General features: G+C 37.2%; 1 protein-coding gene across 2 annotated transcripts in view; it reads right to left on the bottom strand.

Moving 5' to 3' along the window:
- Nol8 (nucleolar protein 8) overlaps positions 1–18,958 on the bottom strand; it is a 26,370-nt gene extending 7,412 nt beyond the window's left edge. The window contains exons 1-14 of one of the 2 annotated variants that reach the window (XM_015506275.2): positions 18,660–18,958; positions 17,481–17,646; positions 16,922–16,984; positions 15,472–15,550; positions 12,738–12,873; positions 11,972–12,040; positions 9,166–10,971; positions 7,750–7,863; positions 7,137–7,259; positions 6,797–6,887; positions 4,658–4,796; positions 3,929–4,006; positions 1,483–1,754; positions 307–436 (exon numbers count right to left, since the gene is read on the bottom strand). In XM_015506275.2, the coding sequence (XP_015361761.1) occupies positions 307–436; positions 1,483–1,754; positions 3,929–4,006; positions 4,658–4,796; positions 6,797–6,887; positions 7,137–7,259; positions 7,750–7,863; positions 9,166–10,971; positions 11,972–12,040; positions 12,738–12,873; positions 15,472–15,550; positions 16,922–16,984; positions 17,481–17,619 (3,239 nt within the window). In that variant the 5' untranslated portion in view covers positions 17,620–17,646; positions 18,660–18,958. Of the gene's footprint in view, positions 1–306; positions 437–1,482; positions 1,755–3,928; positions 4,007–4,657; positions 4,797–6,796; positions 6,888–7,136; positions 7,260–7,749; positions 7,864–9,165; positions 11,021–11,245; positions 11,952–11,971; positions 12,041–12,737; positions 12,874–15,471; positions 15,551–16,921; positions 16,985–17,480; positions 17,647–18,659 lie in introns of those variants that run through there. The other variant, XM_048800513.1, reaches the window with a different exon arrangement.
- Between the last annotated feature and the right edge of the window lie 68 nt (positions 18,959–19,026).

Below are 19,026 nucleotides of genomic sequence, written 5' to 3'. Positions count from 1 at the left end.
TTAAGTTATTAGTTCAATCTGCCCATTAATGGTCATCTGCTTTTTTTTTTGTTGTTTTGTTTTGTGGTGCGCTCATTTACTGAGCTATAGCTTTGGGCATATATTATCTCCCTCCCAATTCTATGGAAATCTCAAGAAAAAGGAATCACACTCCCCACTATAAAAAGGCATATCGAAGAAGCTGAGAAAAGAAAATAAAGTTGTCCCATAAAGAGAAGCCTAGATACTTAACAAAATACTTCTAGCATGTCTAACTCAGATTTTCACAAATCACAAAGTATACCCTTATACAAACAAAATGCTTACCCAGGGCTGGACTTTCTGTGATCCGTTTCTTCAGTAACATCTTCTTCTTCTGAACTGCTGCTGTCCTGGAAATGAGGGTTTCCCTTCCAGATAGTCTTCCCAGATTTCACTGCTTCAACTTTATAGGTCTCTATATGGTTATGAAAATAAAAGGTGATGGCACAAATGAGCAACTAAGATACATAAAAGGAGTGGGGTATAGCCTAGTGGTAGAGTGTGCCTGGGTTCAACCCCCAGTATCTATCTATCTCCCTTATAAATACACATATGTAGATATATATATTAAATATATATTTAACATTTGCATCAACTCTACTCAACACTCAACAGTTTAGGGCTAACCATAATGCTCAAATGGACAAGACAAAAACATAAAATAAGTGGAGCACATCATGTCTTATTTATAATTTTTGAAATATTTTTGGAGTATCACAGAGCTGACATTTGACATATATTTGCTCAATACATGTATACTATTTTATGTGCCAATCTTTAAAGTAGAATCACTGCAGTTAGTTGTGCCTGTATTCTTCTGGATAGGTCTTGCTTTTTAATAGTGAATATTCTGAAAACTTCAACACGATCATCTTAAAATTAGGAAAAGAACAGTCTCCTTTCACCTGGGCTTTTAGAGATAAATCTCCCGAAGTAGGGTGGAAAAAAAAAAAAAAAGAGAAAAACAACAACTAAAAACTGGTGTTTATACTTCTTTCTTTTAGGTTCTGAAAATTGTCAAAGATAAACTTAGAAATAATTGGCATACTGATATATTGATGATATAGCTTATTTGTATTAAACCAAGGTTACCTATTTCTTTCACCTATCATATGCAATATTAATTCTCCATGACTCATGCATTTCCAACTGCACTTGAGACATGGAGTTAATTAAATGATTTACTTTACTTCTTGACAACTTCATATGTAGAAGAAGGAATGTGTTACATTATTCCCTGGCTTCATATGACATATTCCTTCCCTTCATATGACAGCTGGCTACAAGTTTGCTCGCTTAAATGCAAAAATAGTTTCTTTCACATCTCAGGAGCATCACAATTATGGTCATGCAGCACTGAATCTCAGATAACTGTAAATCCATTAAACTTAAGGGAGATTCAATCAATTAACTTCAATCCACCCGAAATGAAAAAGTGAGGGGGGGGGAAACAGAAAATACCTTCCTTTACAGCTTTAACGTCTGAATCAAAAAAGGAGAACATGAACCCGCTGGGATGCTCAGTCCCACTTGTCAGAACTGTAGCATTATCAATTTCCTCGGTTTTATCTCCACCACAGTCCTGGTTCCAGGCTGTCCCTTCGTCCTTTTCACTGGTATCTTTTGTATTTTGGAATATTTCTTTCAAATTCGTAGCAATGTTGTAATACATTTCCTTAGACACCTCAGGTAGCTTCTCGGCTTCCTCCCTTTTCTTTTTCCGCTTTGCTTTACTGCAATGACATATACAGGTACATATGTTACAAAGAAACAAGTTTTGGAAAGTTTCTAATAATCAGAAAAGGTAAACTCCTAGGATAACTTTAATTTCATCCTTTTAACAACTAAAAATATCCAAAGTATCTTGACCAATAAGCACAAAAATTATATTTACCATGAATCATATTCTCCTCTTATCCTCTAAACCATGTTTCCAAAATTATACTTAAACTGTTACCTGTAAATAGAGAAATCATTTAGCCTCAGTGGGCCTGTTTCCATGTCTTTGAAATGAACCTGTTACATCAAATGACTTCTCAGATCATTTTAAGTTCCAAAATTCTGTGAGTTTTAAGAAAGTGATGGGTCATCAATTAATTATCATTCAGTTTTAGAAGTGAAACATAAATGTGCTAAGTCTAGTCTCTTGAAATCAGATTTTTATGTTGTCATAAATTTGTTCTGCAGTTAGGGATGAATATGCTTTTCTCTTTGATCTTATATAGAAAGTTACATGGTCATTTTCAATATTGAGTTTTCAGCTAATAAAAAGATTAAAATCCTTTTTCCTAGTATAGTCCACTCCATGTATAAGACCAGGCAAGAAGTTCTTAATGTATTACTTAAAATTGAACAGGATGTCCTAAATAACTATTTTAATGGTGAAGGTCATCTCAAAGAAAGAAACTGTTTATACTTCATAAAATAAACCACTTGGCTAGGTTTTAAGATGGATGTATCTCCTATGAAACTGAGCTCTATAAAAGAGCATCACATGGATAGCTTCAGGCCATTCTGATTGAACCATCACGTGGTGGCTTTAAAACTGGTCTCAAATTCCTTGATACTTTTTTCAAGAGACAGAAGGCAATTTCCTTTCCTTGGGCATGGACTGGACTTAGTGATCTGTTCACAAAGAAAAGAAGGCAGATGTGGTACTATGTGACTTCTGAGACAAGGATATAGCAAAAGCCTAAAGGATCTTAAAGAAACCATTAGTAGGAACCACATGGCCTTGAGGAGGTTGCAGGTAAGGAATTGCAGAAAAGCATAATAAATGATATTGAAAATTGGAGGAAAGTGGATCCCTATTACATGATGGCCAAAAGTTCAGCAACATTACCTGTATTACTGTAGAAAATAGAAAATGTACCTAATTAACCGGATGATCTAGCTGATCTAGCTAAGGAGACACCCAGAAAAGCTGAAGGCTTTTTTTTTTTTTTTTTTTGGAGGGGATCTTCTTGATGCTTAGAATAAAATGTGAGAGAAGCAAACCTAAAGGGAATATATTTTTCTTTCATAGGCACCAAGATCTCATGATTTTAAAGATTCCTCATCTCCAGAAGGCAAATGACATAAAATTTAACAAGTGGTTTCTAAGCAAAAATCAAATCTATGCCACCCAGGAAATGATCTAAAGCAGGAGTGGCAAACTATGGCCCCTGGGCCAAATCTAGGCTGCTGCCCCTTCACATTAATATTTTTTACAGTTTGAAATGACCAGGGAGATAGGGTGATTTTATGACATGTAAGTTATATAAAAGGCAAATTCTACTGTCTGTTAATAGTTTTATTGGAAAGCATCTCCCTGCTTTTCTGATACAAAGGTAAAGGGCAGTTGTCCTAACAGAGGCTTGCAAAATCTAACATATCTACTATCTGACTCTTTAAGGAAAAATTTATAGACCACCCTTTAAAAATGAAAAAGTCAGGCTGGGGATATAGCTTAGTTTGTAGAATGCTTGCCTTGCATGCGCAAGGCCCTGTGCTCAATCCCCAGCACCACACCCCCCCCCCCCACACACACACAAAAAAAAAAAAAAAAAGAAAGAAAGAAAGAAAGAAGTGTGCTGGGTGGGGTGGCACAAGCCTGTAATCCCAGCAACTTGGGAGGCTAAGACAGGAGGATTGCAAGTTCAAGGCCAGTCTTAGCAATTTAGGGAGGCCATAAGCAACTTGGCAAGACACTGTCTCAAAACAAAAAGGTCTGGGGATGTGGCTCAGGGGTTAAAAGCCCTTGGGTTCAATCTCTAGTACCAGAAATAAATAGATAAATCTTTTGTTAATGCTTTAGACAGAGCTAAGAAAATTCAACTGCTCAAACAACAGGGTGTTTATGGAGCTTGAAAGCATTGCAGTTAAGCAGTTTCAGAAGCTACCTAAGGTAAAAAATAGCTTAATTTACCTTTCTTTTGGTTTATCATCTTTTTTTCTTTCATAAGTGGCATGATCATGCCTCGTTGGATCATAACGAATGATGTCCCTATGTTAAAAAAAAAAAAGCATGAAAGAGAGAAATCAATCAGAACACTAATACAAAAAATTAATAGCAAATTATAATTCAACATGAAGCATACCAATGTTAGGCCAAAATGAAGCTAATGGTATGAAAGAAGACAAATTAGGACCTTGTTAGAAACAATATTTTAAAATTACGAAATTTTGAGTTTCCCTGGATCTTGTTTTAATCTTAAAAATTATTTTAAACATCCTAAAATAAATACAGAAAAAATGACATACTATGTGGAATTTGCATTAAATACTTCAGTGAGTATGGCAGATTAAACAAATGTATAGAAGAGAAAACTGGTTATATTTTGGTGACTGTCAAAGTTGGATGACGGAATTACAAGGGTTTGATTACACCAGTCTGTATAAATTACATGTTTGAAGTGAATCACTGGGTCAAAATAAGAATATTTCTAAGAATCTGATACAAATTGTCAACAGATCCTCACAGGAAATTAAAAATTAGCCAGCTGGGTTGGGGATGGTAGTTTCTTGGTAAAGGGATTGCCTAGTGATCTCAAGCACTACCCAAAAATTAATAGAAAGACATAACTTTAAATTGTGGTCAAGAAGGCATTTATGGCAAAGGAAAATACAGAGGAATAGGCTACAACATAAAGCATACTTAAATTTCTTAGCAGCTACTGATCCTTTGCTTGTAGGATTGTTCAAGCTAATGTGCAAAACACTTTGTGCAACATTCAAGGCTTTCTTTTTTTCTGCAGCAAGCTCTTCTTCCTCAGCAGTTTCCTTTTCATTTACCTCTTTAAGGAAAAAAAAATTATTATTATATCTTGACAAACAGCTTGAGAAATCTCAATCATCAAAAGCTTTACCAATCACCATAATATGTCTGAAGCACACTGAGATTAAAGGTTGACACATTCTGCTAACCTTTCTACCTACAAGACCCTCATGATACAACAAACCCAGAAGTTGCATCACCAGCAAACAAAATGCTCTATTTTTATTTGTGATTATAAAAAAGAAATCTGGACTTCAGTGGCAATTCTAAATTTTTAAATTTTTGCAGTGCTGGAGATTGAATTTATGGCTTTACGCACATTAAATAGTGCTCCACCGCTGAGCTACAGTATCCCTGGTCCTTTTTAATTTTATTCTGAGACAGGATCTAATTTGCTGATGCTGGCCTCATACTTGTGATCCTCTAACTTCAGCTTGCTAAAGAGCTGGTATTATAGGAATGTACCACTGTGCCCAGCAGAAGTCTGAAATTTTCAAGGTAAAGATCAAAAAATGTAATATGGCAAGATACTAACACAAAAGTGATTATAGACCCTTTGATTTCTTTTAACATTCTAAAAATGTAATCTTGATTACATTTAGGTCTAAAAGTTATAAGAACAGTAAAAGATAGTTATTTTAGTGACTGTTAGTGTGACAGATTAAAATGGACAGTTATTCAGTCTTTGATTCAGTAAAAAGTATAGCAGGAAGAAAGCTCTATTTCTCATACACATGAGGCATCACTGAACACTGTCAGCTGCTACCCTCAATTACCAGAAACGGACACAGAGAACAGAGTCAAATACCGAGTTTGGATAATAGAAACATGAAAGAAGTCTAAGCCTTTAAGACCCTACATAGAAAATATGCTTCATTGGCCACAAAGGTAAAAAAATTTCAAAAAGGATGATCAACATTAACAAGGGGAGCAGGCCAGCTGAGGAGGGTGCTACCTGGAAGTGTCACTGGACAGGAAGTTGTTCCACAAAAGTGGAAGAACTCAAGAAAGTAACCTCTACCGTCACAGCTATGTAATTTCTGAACATAGGCTCTTCTCAAGATTCTATTCATTCTTGTGCTTTCAATACAGGATTGTACAAAGATTCAAAAGTCAAATGTTGGTTTGGAAGAAAGTTGGTGTGAACCCTGAAGAATTTACTCATAAGCCCCATTGAACCTTGGTTTCCCAAAATGTATAGTGTTGATAATAATCACTTTAAAGCACTGATAGGATCAAATAATAATAGACTATTTGAGAAATGGGGTGACAGGAAGTACAAATTGTGAGATTAAGATGCACATTAAGTTAGTTAACTCAGGAAGGAGAATAGAACAAGACAAGGAAGATAAGGACAGAGGTTCTGAGGCTGAGGTCATTCACAGTGGTCGTGTAGATCAGGTCTTCAAAAGGATGAGAATAGATAGTCTTCTAGATAATGTGTAGAAACACTGCTATGAAAAATGGCACAGGAAGTAGAATCAGCATACTTCTAAAAGCCCTGTTCCTCTTAGATTTATCCAGGTAAAGATGAATTTGGCATTTACTTTTAGATTTACCCAAGTATGGATAAATTCCATTGAATGGCATTCCATGATACTATGCTTTTTAAAAAACACATACCTGGTATGCACAGCAGAGGAAGACAAAGCCTCTTTATTAGAAAGAGTCAAGTTGGACTTAATTGTCTTCCAAGGCCAACCCCAAACCTGAGGTACTACAAATACAATTGCCAAGGAGGGGCCTTGGCCACCTTCTCTCATGCCAGGAATAGGATGTAGGAATATGTTATCTTTGGTGAATGCTTTCTATTCCTGTCCTATTTTTCAGCTTCAAGGAATAAAATTTTACAGAATAAAAATGTACAAAAAAACTTAAATATTAAGTTAACTTTTGACAAAACATTTAATTAGAAACTCAATTCAATGTCTTGGTGTGTAGAGTTTCTTCAGGTTAAATAAAGGAGGTATGCTGGATGACTTCTCTACATCAGGACTATTGGGACAATGAAGCATTTACCTTCCTGTTCCTCTTCACTGTCACTCTCCAGAAATCGAGAGTCCAAGCGGAACCTGTCATCATTGCCAAAGTGCGATTGTAAATCCAGGAGCTAAACAGACAAGAATACACAATTGATAACCATGTTCCCAAGACATTGCTTCTAAACAAGACTCTCCAGGTACACTTCCCCACACTCTGAAATTCACATTAACATTTGCACAACCTCACCTGCCTAATCAGAGAATTAGAGAGGATTTGCTTCCTATTTCCCAATGATGAAATATGTGTCAAAGTCTGCTGCATTTATCTGAAGGATAATAATATGCTACACATTTTTCTGTTTTTAGTGTTCACTAACCTTCTGTCCAGCTTTGCCCTCAAATTGAGGTTTAATTTTGAACCTGTCAATGTCATCCTCTGAATCAAGTTCCTCATCATCACTGCTGCCAAACAGCTGCCCGGAGGCTTTACCCACAGATTCCTGTTATATAGAGAAAACAGAAATGTTTAGTAACTGAGGCAATCAGCATCTCCTTTACAATGTAATCTTCTGCTCACATTAAAAAACAAATAAACAATGAAAATAACCCAGATGCATCTACCAGGATGCATCAGACAGAAACTCCTGACTCAGGAATCTCTAACTGAACTCCAGTATCATTAATCCCAAGGCTCTCCGATGCTACCTGGATTTGGGGGGCAGTTACTGCATGCAAGAACATCTTCTGTAGTCTTTCACTGATAGTGACGTGACTTTGCAGATGATGTGGAGAACACAGAGAGGTTCATGTGTGAGAAAATCATTATGACCCCACTCATCTGAGTGTGTGACGGCCTGGGCAGGCGTGAGTTTCACTGCAGCTCCCAGGACTTTGTGCTGAACTGGTAGTTGTGTGGAAGACTTGGAATGCAATAGACAGATGGATCTGCCAAGCAGATGAATGTCCACAAGGATGTATGGAACATCTTACTTTCACCAGCTCCTCTCCTGGATGGCTTTGCTCCCGAGGGTTTGTCTCTTCTGTTTCATCTTCACTGTCAGAACCAAAGATGATGTGTGTTGGCTTATCCTCTGGACGACCATCCTGGGGAGGCCATCAGAAGCATCACATTTTAAGACAACACAAACTCACACTGACCAAGTCCTAATCCATCATCTCTTTCTCCTGCCACATCTCCTTCCTGTCCTTTTCTTTATCTAATGAATGCCACTCTCATCTGCTATTTGCCTGAGACAGAAACTTAGAACTCCTTTCTCTCCATATCCAATGACCACCAACTCCTATCAACTAGACCTTCTTGGAATCGTTAAATCTATGTCCACCATCGGTGCCCTGGTTCTGGTCCCGAACCTTCCAAAGATTTCCTTATCTCCAGAATTGACCCATTCTATTTGTTTTTGAAATGTCCTGAAGGATCTCTGCCAAACAGAGGTTCACAAACTTTTTCTGTAAAGGGCCAGAAAGTAGATATTTTAGAATCTGCAGGCCACATATAGTCTCTGTCCTATATTCAATAACCACTCTTAGCTTAAAGGCTATACATAACAGGACCATGGTCTGGATGGCCTGAGAGCCATAGTTTGCCAAATCTTTTCCAAATATACAACTGATCTTCAATTCCTTGCTAAAATTCTTTAGCATTAAGAGTGAAGTTCAACCTCTGCAGCCTCTATATTTCTTGCCACCTCTATATATCTGTAAATCATAGTCTGAGTGAAAATATTCACTGTTGTAAAATGTGCTTCCTTTTCCTGGAACATCTTTCCTCTCCCTTCCTGGTCTTTTACCTCTGCCTAATTCCCACTTAACTGTTCACATTTCTCAAAGGTTCATTACAATAAATCTTAGCAAGTCTTGGCAAGCTACAAATCACTTTGTAATCACTATGTGAAATTTAAAAATAAAGAAAATTTTAGGGATTTTTGTTGTTGCTGGGGATTGAATCCAGGGCCCCATGCTAGGAAAGCACTGAGCTGTATCCCCGGCCCTGAAGAAAATTTCAAATACATTTAAAATGTTTTAGGTAAATACTAATATTTAATTTCAATACCTTAAGAATACGCTAAATTTTTAGGGTGATACAAGTTTCTAACTTAAGGACAAAAAACATGAAAAGTGGTGAAGACAAAGAGCTCTTAGAAGGCACACCTACCTGCATATGAAGGAAAAGCTGAACTTCCAGAATGTTCTTATTAAATGCATAGATTGAAAATACACTCACCTGGGGCTGGGATTGTGGCTCAGTGGTAGAGCATTTGCCTTGCATGTGTGAGGCACTGGGTTTGATTCCCAGCACCACATTAAAAACAAACAAAATAAAGGTATTGTGTCTATCTACAACTAAAAAAACATAAAAAGAAAGAAAAAAAAAGACAATACACTCACCAAATTGGCTAGGGCATCATGGACCAGTTTCTTCTTCACTTCTTTTGCTTTCTGCCTTGCTTCCAAGGCTGCCAAACGTCTCTGATTGTCTTCAGCATACTTATTCTTACCAGTCACATTTGTCGAACTACTAAAAAGTGAGAAATCTGCTGTGCTTTCCTGAGCATCTTTTCTGGGAGAGACGGTTGGCAATTTCTCAAGAGAAGTGAGGCTGCTTGAATCAGACCCCTCTTCCTCAGAAGCTTCGTCTGTCTTTTTGGTACCATGGCAACTGTCTTTGTCAATGCCTGTTTTGTGCGTCTTTGTACTAAGACTTAAGGATTTCTTACCTTTCAATGGCATCAGACTAGAAATAGAATCTCTACCTCCCTTTTTTGAACTGCTAGGGGAAACTACCTTGTGATATTGGGTCTCAAAACTGAACTGTCTTTTTTGAGGTGGAGTGTGATTTGGGCTATTTATTGTCTTTGCACATTGCTGTGAAGTCAGTTTGCTTGATGAACCATTAACACGTAGGGACTCATTTTCAATGGAAATGCTACTGGAATCCTCCAGTTTCAAGGAACTCTGATCTTCATTTATATTGTTAGAGTCCACACTCTCTTTCAAGGTTTTTTTCACTGATTCCTTTCCATAGAGACAGCCTACACCCCTGAATGCCTGGAATTTGGGCTTTAAGTTGTTTTCCTTTAGTTTCTGTTTGTCACAGGTTTTCTCTTCCTCTAAAAGGGAAGCCACAATTTCCTCAGGATGAATGCACTGTCGGCCTTGGCCAAGCGCACGGGGTGTCTTGGGGCTCTTGGAGGCTCTGTCAAACTTGGTTTCTGGGCCATCGCTCTCAGAATCTTCTGGTACCACCAGATCACTGCCAGCCAACTGTTCCAAATCAGCTAAAGTGAGATTCACACGGAGACAGTTTTTCATGATGGCGTTATACTCCTCATCTCCTTCACTGTCTTCATCATCACTGCTGCTGGAGTCAGATGAAGATTTATGACTTAGAGGCTTCACTCCATTACTGACAGCTGACTCTTTCTTGTTTTCTCTTTTTTGTACTTTATTACAATGATTGAAAATCTCTTTCTTTTTCAAAGTTTTGTTGTGCATAGGTTTTTCTGTTTGTGAAATCTCTGCACTATTTTTGACCTTACTAATGTTTTGTTTCATTGCAATGATTTCATCTGTATCTCCTGAATCATATTCATGGTCACTTCCCATAATACTGTCACTAACACAGTGAGAGATGTTTTTAACTCCTAGCCCCGCTAAAGAATGAAATTTGTGACCATCTGTTTTGAAATCATCTCTTACAACTTCAAAAAGATCATTTTCAGATTCATTTATTGAGGACCATTTACTTCTCTGTAAGTTTTCCTCTTCTGCAATCAGCATTCTTAATTCATCCTCAGAATCAATATCATCATCAGACATGCTATTTCTCTTCCTGGCAGTTTCCAAACCAAAAGTCTGAAAAGGTACATTTTGAAGTTTTTGAGAACCAGAATTAGGTACAGGGGATGATTTGGGAATAACAGAAGCACAAGGCATTTTCTGGGTTGATGTGCTATTATTCTCTGTTTCACGATTGGTCCTTGGACTCACAGTGGAACCCTTGCCCTTTTGCACTATTATAGTCTTCTTGGGAGGGCCATGAAAGTCAGAGAACTCTCCTCGCCTTTTCTTACTGATAGGGTCATTACCTCCTTCCAATTCCCAAGTGAGGCTAGTTATAGGAGTGGTATTTGTAAAATCTTCTCCTATCTTCTTTAGGTTGTGGCAGTATTTTGACGGATCATATTTCATGATGTTACCCAGAGTCAAGGAACAAAGCAAAAGCACTAGGTGTTAGGGACACCTATATGAAACAAAAAGAATATTGTTTAATCTCAAGCACATCATTTATTTTATCTTACTCTGTTTCTTATAAAACAAAACAGGGACTCCATAATAAATTTTCATGATCTATGAAATGAAGCCTTCTAAAACATTTCCAGAGTTAAAACCAAGTACCACCATTATCAGTTGGCAAATTACTTGAACTTTATAGATACTACAGCAAATCCAGACAATACATACATACCTTCTACAAAGAATCCCATGACATCAGTTCTTCAAGGTCTCCACGTGATCAAACTGAATAGGCACAGAATTTGCCTACTGTTTTTCCACTGACCATTCTCCTGCCAGTCTACATTTTTCTTTTTCTCTTTCTTTCTTTTTCTTTTTTTTGGTAGTACTGAGGATTGAACCCAGAGGTACTCTACCACTAGGCTACATCCCCATCTCTTTTTCACTTTTCATTTTGAGACAGGGTCTCAATAAGTTGCCAAGACTGGCCTTGAATATGCGATCCTCCTGCCTTAGCCTTCTGAGTAGCTAGGATTATAGATGTGGGCCACTGTTCCCAGTTCTCTATACTTATATCTATAATTTTCCTCTAAGACTACTTTCTACCATTTTACTATTAACTCAAGACCTATCTCAATTCTCCTTAAGCCTTCTTTAACAATAGGCCCTTTTTCTCTTACTGTTCTATAACTCCTTTTGCAATGATCGTGAACCCATATGCAATAAGATGTATACTCTGATAAATGAAATTTCTCTTTCGGCATTCATCATTCATATTAATTATATAAAATCTCATGACATTCTCTTAATTATCTTGTCTTTAAAATGGGAACATACAACCTATTAAATAAACACTGAAGATTTACTAATAGAGGCAGTAATAACGTAAATGTGTTTTGCAAGTATTCATCACTCCAGTAAATAACAGTCATTCTGAGAAGCATATCACAAAGGATATTTTACGTTTATGTTGATTCTTCAGGTGAAGAACAGGTAAGACTCTTCCAAACTTACTTACAACCCAATTCTAAAAAATAATAATAATAAGTGTTATAATGTGTCACAAATTAAAAATTAATAAAGAAACAATAAATATAATTTTTAAAAAGTTGAACTCATAGTGAATCATTATTATTGTTGGGTTTAGTTTTCTAATAATGAAACAAGAATTCTCAAAGAGAAAAATCTACAAAAGGAAAAAAAAAAGAGAAATTTTGGAGCAGATATCAAATCCAAACATACGATGGAGAATATTACATAAAAAACACTAGGGCTGGGGTTGTGGCTCAGCAGTAGAGTGCGCGCTTAGCCCATGCAAGGCCCTGAGTTGGATCCTCAGCACCACATAAAAATAAATAAATAAAATAAAGGTATTGTGTCCAACTATAACTGGAAAATAGATATTCAAAAAAATGAAAAAAAAAAAAAAAACGAAAAAACATTAGCTACTAAAAAGCCAAACATGGAAGCTGCCTATACTTCTTACTACCTGTCCTTTAGGAGACAGCTTTTATCTGTTTCTGCTTTATTATTTCTCTAAAATGATGGGGAACTATGCTAACTTAAGAGTCATACATGCATCTTAAGAATTAGAACACGTGATCTATGTTAATTGCTTTATAGCAAGGGGAAAAATGCTATTGGCTTAAGACATGACATACAAAAATAACATGGTCTCAGGTGTTCAGTTCCTGGGTTGGCTCAGGCTCTCAGAAGAGACTCACTTTGTGCCCTGGTACTTCTGTTCCCGGCACAGCTTTCATTTGGAAATCTATCCCTCCCATCTTTTCCGACACATTGGTATTGCCTGTTGTTGATTTTTCTTTTTTTGATTTCGCTTCTTCTCTCTCTTGGGCCAATCTGGGTCAAAGGGAAAATATAAATAAAACAGGTAAAATAATCACTCATTCAAAATGGTTATTTTCCTTTAGGTGAACTCAAATGAGCATTCTAAACATCTTCATAGCATTAAAAACCAAAATAAAACAAAAAACTCTGTTGATAGTATAATGACATTTATTATTTTCTAAACATAGATTTTCATTATACAAAAAATGAAAAACATGGAAAAATGAAGAAAACCAAACATGTTCCTCATCTCATACCCTATGGTTTAAATTTTATCTGTTCTGTTCTAAATATAAATATATACATTTAAAAGTGTAATATAGATAATCTTATAGGTATTGTTGGGTAATCTTTTTTCTATCACTATGTTTTTTGAAAACACCATTGTTATTGCCCTACTACACACATTGCATAAATCTGTTTTATTTACTAGTCCCCTGCCGTAGGCAACTGAGCAGTGGAGGGCTGAGCATGGAGGCTTCTTTCCTCCTGACCACCCTCTCTAGTCAGCCTCCCAGCCTCTGCCATTTACTCCAACACCTATGCTCCAATACAGCAGATATCTCAGTTCCCCTTCACGCAAGACCAAGACGTGGATCACAAACTTGTTCAATTTTCCCCTTTCAACTTATAAATTCTGGACACTTTCCATATCCTCCCTCTCTCCACTCCCCCTGTGAGGAAGAGGTGTTTTTAGAGCCCAATTTGTTAAGTCTTGCTGGTTTCTATCTTCCTAATGAAGAGAATGCCATCCTGACCTTCCAATTCAAGTTACATTCACCTCACTCAGGTGTGGACAACTACTCTGATCAATGCTCAGTGGTCTCTTTGTCTCTAGTCTATCTCTTTATGTTCTACCACCCAGATGTGTTCCTTGGACCTATCTGCACATATAGTTCAGGGCAGCAGCACCATGTGCTCTCCCTGCTCAGCACAGAGTCCCAGGCCTACGTGGTAGTACCTAAGTGATGCAGAATGAATGAAAAGTACATGACTACCCTGTTCATAGTCAGAGGCCCCCAGATGAAGAACAAAATCTAATACTTACCTTTCCGTAAGAACAGTCCCTCAAAACATGCCTCCAGTAATCTGTTTGCTGCTTGTTTTAGACTGTATCTTTTCTTGGTCTAGAACAATCTTAATCTTATTAACTCTCCTAGTCACTCCATTAGTATATTCTTAAAAATGTTTCCTATTGAAGAGTTCCCAAGCTAATACAGTCTTTTCTTCCTGAAAAATCACCTTTATACTTTTAAAAATGCCAATGGTTGTTAAACTGTCTTATTCTTAAATTACCTGCATAAATACTCTTATTTGGGTATCTCCTATTACTTTTATATTTTAATATGATGCTAGCATTAGTAGTGAAAAATCCATGTCTATTAAAATGTAAATGTACATAACACTGAGACTCAGCAACTCCACTTTTTGACATAAATCCCAGAGAAACACTTGTGCACATGCAGGAGACATCCTCAAGGAGCACCTATAATCATGAAAAGGTGCAAACACTCTGTTTTGGTTAGTCAGCTTTTTCATTGCTATGACTGAAAAACTTGATAAGAACAATTAGAGGAGGAAACGTTTATTTTGGAGCTCATGGTTTCAAAGGTCTCACTCCATCGAAGGCTGGCTCCATTGTTTGGGGGCTCAGGGTAAGGCAGAATATCATGGTGGAAGAGTGTGGTTGAGGAAAGCAGTTGGGAACATGGTATCACAAAGCAGAGAGAGAGAATTCTCCTTGCCAGGGACATCTCCAGTGAGCTACCTTCTCCAGCCATACCTTACCTGCCTTCAGTTACCATTCAGTTTATCCCTATTAAGGGATTAACTCACTGGGTGAGGGCTTTCATAACCCAATCATTTCACCTCTAAACCTGAGCACTGTCTCACATGTGACACCTCATATCTAAACTATAACACACTCTAAATGTCCATCAGTGGGAAGGACCAAATACACTGCAGCACAACCAAGTTCTGTACTAACTGGTGTTAGGAACAAAGGGGAGGCTACATTGCCACAGAAGGTTATGTTAAAAGAGAAAATAAGTGTGTGTACATATACATACTTTTTTTTGTACCAGGGATTGAACCCAGGAGCACCTAACCATTGAACCACACTCCAGTCCTTTTTATTTTTTGAGACAGGGTCTCACTAAGTTCCTTAGGGCCTCACTAAGTTGCTAAAGTTGGCTTTGAACTTTTGATTCTCCCAAGCCACTGGGATTACAGGCATGTGCCACAGTACTTAGATACATAAATATCTTAATATATACACATGTAAATGTATGGAATTATTTTTTAATGGGGTCTGGGCTAAGGAGAGTCAGAGTTGAGAGGAATTTCAGATATATTCTTTTTAGTAATATATATTTACTAGTATAAATTTACTAGTACTAGATTGCTTAATAACTTCAAATAAATTAAGTGAATATATAAATCCAATAAATGAGATTGGGTTTAGGGATGGGGATGTAGCTCTGTGACAGTGCTTGCCTAAGATGGGCAAGATTCTGGATTCAATTCCCATACTGCAAAAACTAAAAAAAAATAAATAAAAATTTAAAAAATAAAGAAATGGGGTTTAAATTTATATGGAAAAAATCTTACCTGTGCAAAAAGCTTTCTTTTGCTAGCTGAATTTGCAGTGTTCCACCTTTCCATTTTGTTTTATTTAAAACAGACACACCTAAAAGGTAAAGAATTACTACCCGAGTACATAGCAGTGCAAAAATATAATTCAGTATATGCTTTCTTTTTAGTAATTTAGTACCAAGAAAAGTAGACTTGTTAAAAGAAACACATAAACACACACATACACACACACACAAACACACACAAAAAAAGGAAATGTGACCTAGAGACAGGAAGCCTAGGCTTCCATCTATCCTGACCACTTACCAGAAATTTCCTTTTACTTCCTATCTCATCGTTACCAAGAGACTAGAATAAGGAAGCATGTAAACTGTAAAGCAAAATTTGTTTGAAATTTGTTTATAAACTAATGTCAGGAACCTCTAGTGAATAACCGACATTTACTATTTCCTTGTTATTTTCTAACTATGAAAGTGGTAAGTTGTCAGGGTGAAAAGAGGACATCTGAGAATCCTGGGAGCACCTTTTACTTATTACCTCATATCAATTATCAATGTGTAACCCACAAATAACTGCAAGTGTCTGAACTGTTAGTACTGTTATGCCCCAGTAGCCAGTTTTTCTAAACATCTGCTACCAGCTTTATAACAACCATTAACAGAATTTTATATGTTAGGCACCATACTAAGCATAAATTTAATTTAACCATCACAGGAATATTATAAGGCATTATCTTTTTCATTCACTAGAAAAGCAAACTGGGGCTTAGAAGTTCAAATAATCTGCCACAGATCAAATTAGCAGAGCTAATGTGTTCTTAAACACAAGTTTTCCTATCTGTCACACAACTTCCTCCCTGAATAATAATATTTTGGCAAATAAAACTATAAGACTGATAGCCTTCTTCCTCTATCATATGTTCCTTTTACTCACTTTTCAGTGTCTTTGACTTTCTGACCCCTAAGTAACTAGAATACATTACTGTATCAGCAGCATTATGGATTCTTGCCCTCTCCTTCCTCTTTGACAGTCAGTATTCACCCTCAGTATTCAGTTTACTAAATTATATCAAGAGATACCATAGTATCTTACAATTGTATATTCTAATGCCCCCTCCTCAGAATATTTAATGACAAAGATTAGCTACCCAAGAAATGAATAGAGAAGTGTGACAGAGAGAGATTTCTAGCAGGCAGTTTCTATGAAATTTTGGCCCCTGTCAAAATTATTTGAGAATACCAGTTTTTGAGCAAACTCACTAGCACTGTGCTACTATAGGTCTGCTGACATAAATGGAATTGACCTAAATCAGCAGAAATGTAGAATACCAGAATCCTCTTAATCATAGTTGTTCTTTTGTATGACTTAGAAGTGTCTGTTGAGGTTTAGATTTAGAACCAAAGTTACTTCAAATTACACAGTGATGCCAACTAGCAGACAATATAAAAAATAATGACAATCTTACATTTTTTCAGATCTTCTTCTGCTACTTTGATGTTAATATATGCAAAGATTTTCTGTGGGTTTCCTAAGAAAATAAAAATAAGTTTATTTTAAATATTATCCAGAGAATAATGTAAAAATTAACTTTCTAAGTTTAAAAGATCAGTTTTTAGAAACTTATTATTTCAAAGACAAATGTTTTTCATCGGATACAAAGATTGAACTTTCCTAAGCATCATCATCAAAATATTCCAAAACAAAATGAATAAGGAAAAGAAAATTAAGTGACCAGATAAGGAAACATCTGGATCATGTGTTAGTGATACTCTACATAACAGAACATTTAACAGATTTAGAATATTAATTCTCAAAACTGGATGTTAAGACCTTTCTGATATCATGTTTTAGAATTTTTCTGATTTCAGCAATTGTGAACAAGTTTCATATCACATATAATACCTGCAGGGCATCACATATCATTTTCAGTGTTCAGAGCTAATATTTAATGCTGGGGTTGCTTAATCTTGTAATATTTAACCCATGTCTGCCTGTAACCATCCAGTGAAGGATTATAAATTTACCTTGGTCATCTTTCCGTGTGATGATCTCCACATCAGAAACTTCTCCAAATCTGCTGAACTGAATTTGTAGATCTGTCTCAGAAATGGCCTGGCCAAGGCCACCCACAAAAAGGCGCTTGGTTTCTTTGTTGGCTTTCATGAAGGTTGGGCATACACTTCGTATGTTCTAGTGGGAAAAGTAATTTTCTGTATATGGAGGAGTTCTTTCCCATAGTTCTCCTCAAACATAACTCCTCTCCCCTGAGCCTACATGACAAATTGGTCTTCTGGAGGCATGCTTCACTTCCTATTGTATCTCCCTGGAGATTCTGCTCAAGGACTACATACCAATTCTTCCTGAATACACTTTGGAACAGCACCTGCACACTTACACAATCACAGGAACACACATAATATTCCTTTTAAATGACCACAACTACTATATACTGTCTCTTTTCATTTACTTATTTACTTATTTTTCGGTGTTCTTTCTTCCTTCCTTCATACATTCTTTTTGTCACTTTAACCAAGGCTGACAAATGTAGGATGCGGCAGTTCATATGCTAAGGGAGAAAGTCACATCTCCATCCTGAAGCTCCACACCCACAAGAGAAGTAAACCAATACTGCAATTACAATATTATGCACAATAAAAGTGCTGCAAAGTGCTGTTCAGGCACGAAGACTTGCTTTTTTACTATGTGTCTATATGGTGCATAGCAGTTTGCATGTATTCCATTTCTCACACGAGCAGAATCCACTTTCCCAATGCTATGAAGAAAATCAGTGATGAAGCCAGAATTATAATGCAGGTCTAATTTCCGATCCCGGAATTGTTAACACTATACTAACGAAAGTTGTTGGATTACAGGGGATTCAGGAAAACTTTTCTAGAGGTGCTTGAGGTTTGACATCCATCATCAGATCCCTCATCTCCTTTAGCTCTCTTCGGGCGCTAAGCTCTCATCCTGCTCTTCTTCAAGAGCTGACATACTCCTCCTCATGGGAGATCACAGAAGAGCTCCTGAAGCCCAAGGCATGACACCGAGTCTGGGTGATAGCTCCAACTGAAACTCTTCCTAGCAGCCTCTACCCCAACCTCCCCACCCCAGCCTTCTTCCTCCCGGAAGACCAAAAAAAGAGAAAGTAGAGCTCAGATCCAGGAGCCCTATCACTTCCCAAGCCCAAGCCCAGAGCTCACCACGCCGTCCCCCAGAGCCAGCGCCGCGCGTCTGCCCACTTCTAATCACATGGCCCACCAAGTGCAATTTCTCTTCCTTCCTACTCGATTTCCAACTTCGTCTCCTAAGGTTCCGTTTCCGCACTTAGTTCCGGAGCACTCTTTGTTTCCCGTCGTTCAGGCGGCTGTGATGCATCCACCACCCTCCCCTCAACTTCCGCAAAAACAAACAAACAAACAACAAAAAAAAACAACCCGTTGCAAAATCCCCTAATTTCTAAAGAGCCGACTTGATCAGTGACTCCCACACTGAGCAGGCCGGAGTGAGGGAGCGGAAGAAAATGCACGAGCGCCCCCTTTCACCAGGTCCCGGAACCGCCTCTCCAGT

The sequence above is a fragment of the Marmota marmota genome, unplaced genomic scaffold, assembly GCF_001458135.2.
Source record: "Marmota marmota marmota unplaced genomic scaffold, marMar, whole genome shotgun sequence".
In the NCBI taxonomy this organism is placed as follows: domain Eukaryota; kingdom Metazoa; phylum Chordata; class Mammalia; order Rodentia; family Sciuridae; genus Marmota; species Marmota marmota.
Note: the sequence above shows the minus strand (reverse complement) of the source record. Positions and strands in the feature narration are given on the sequence as shown.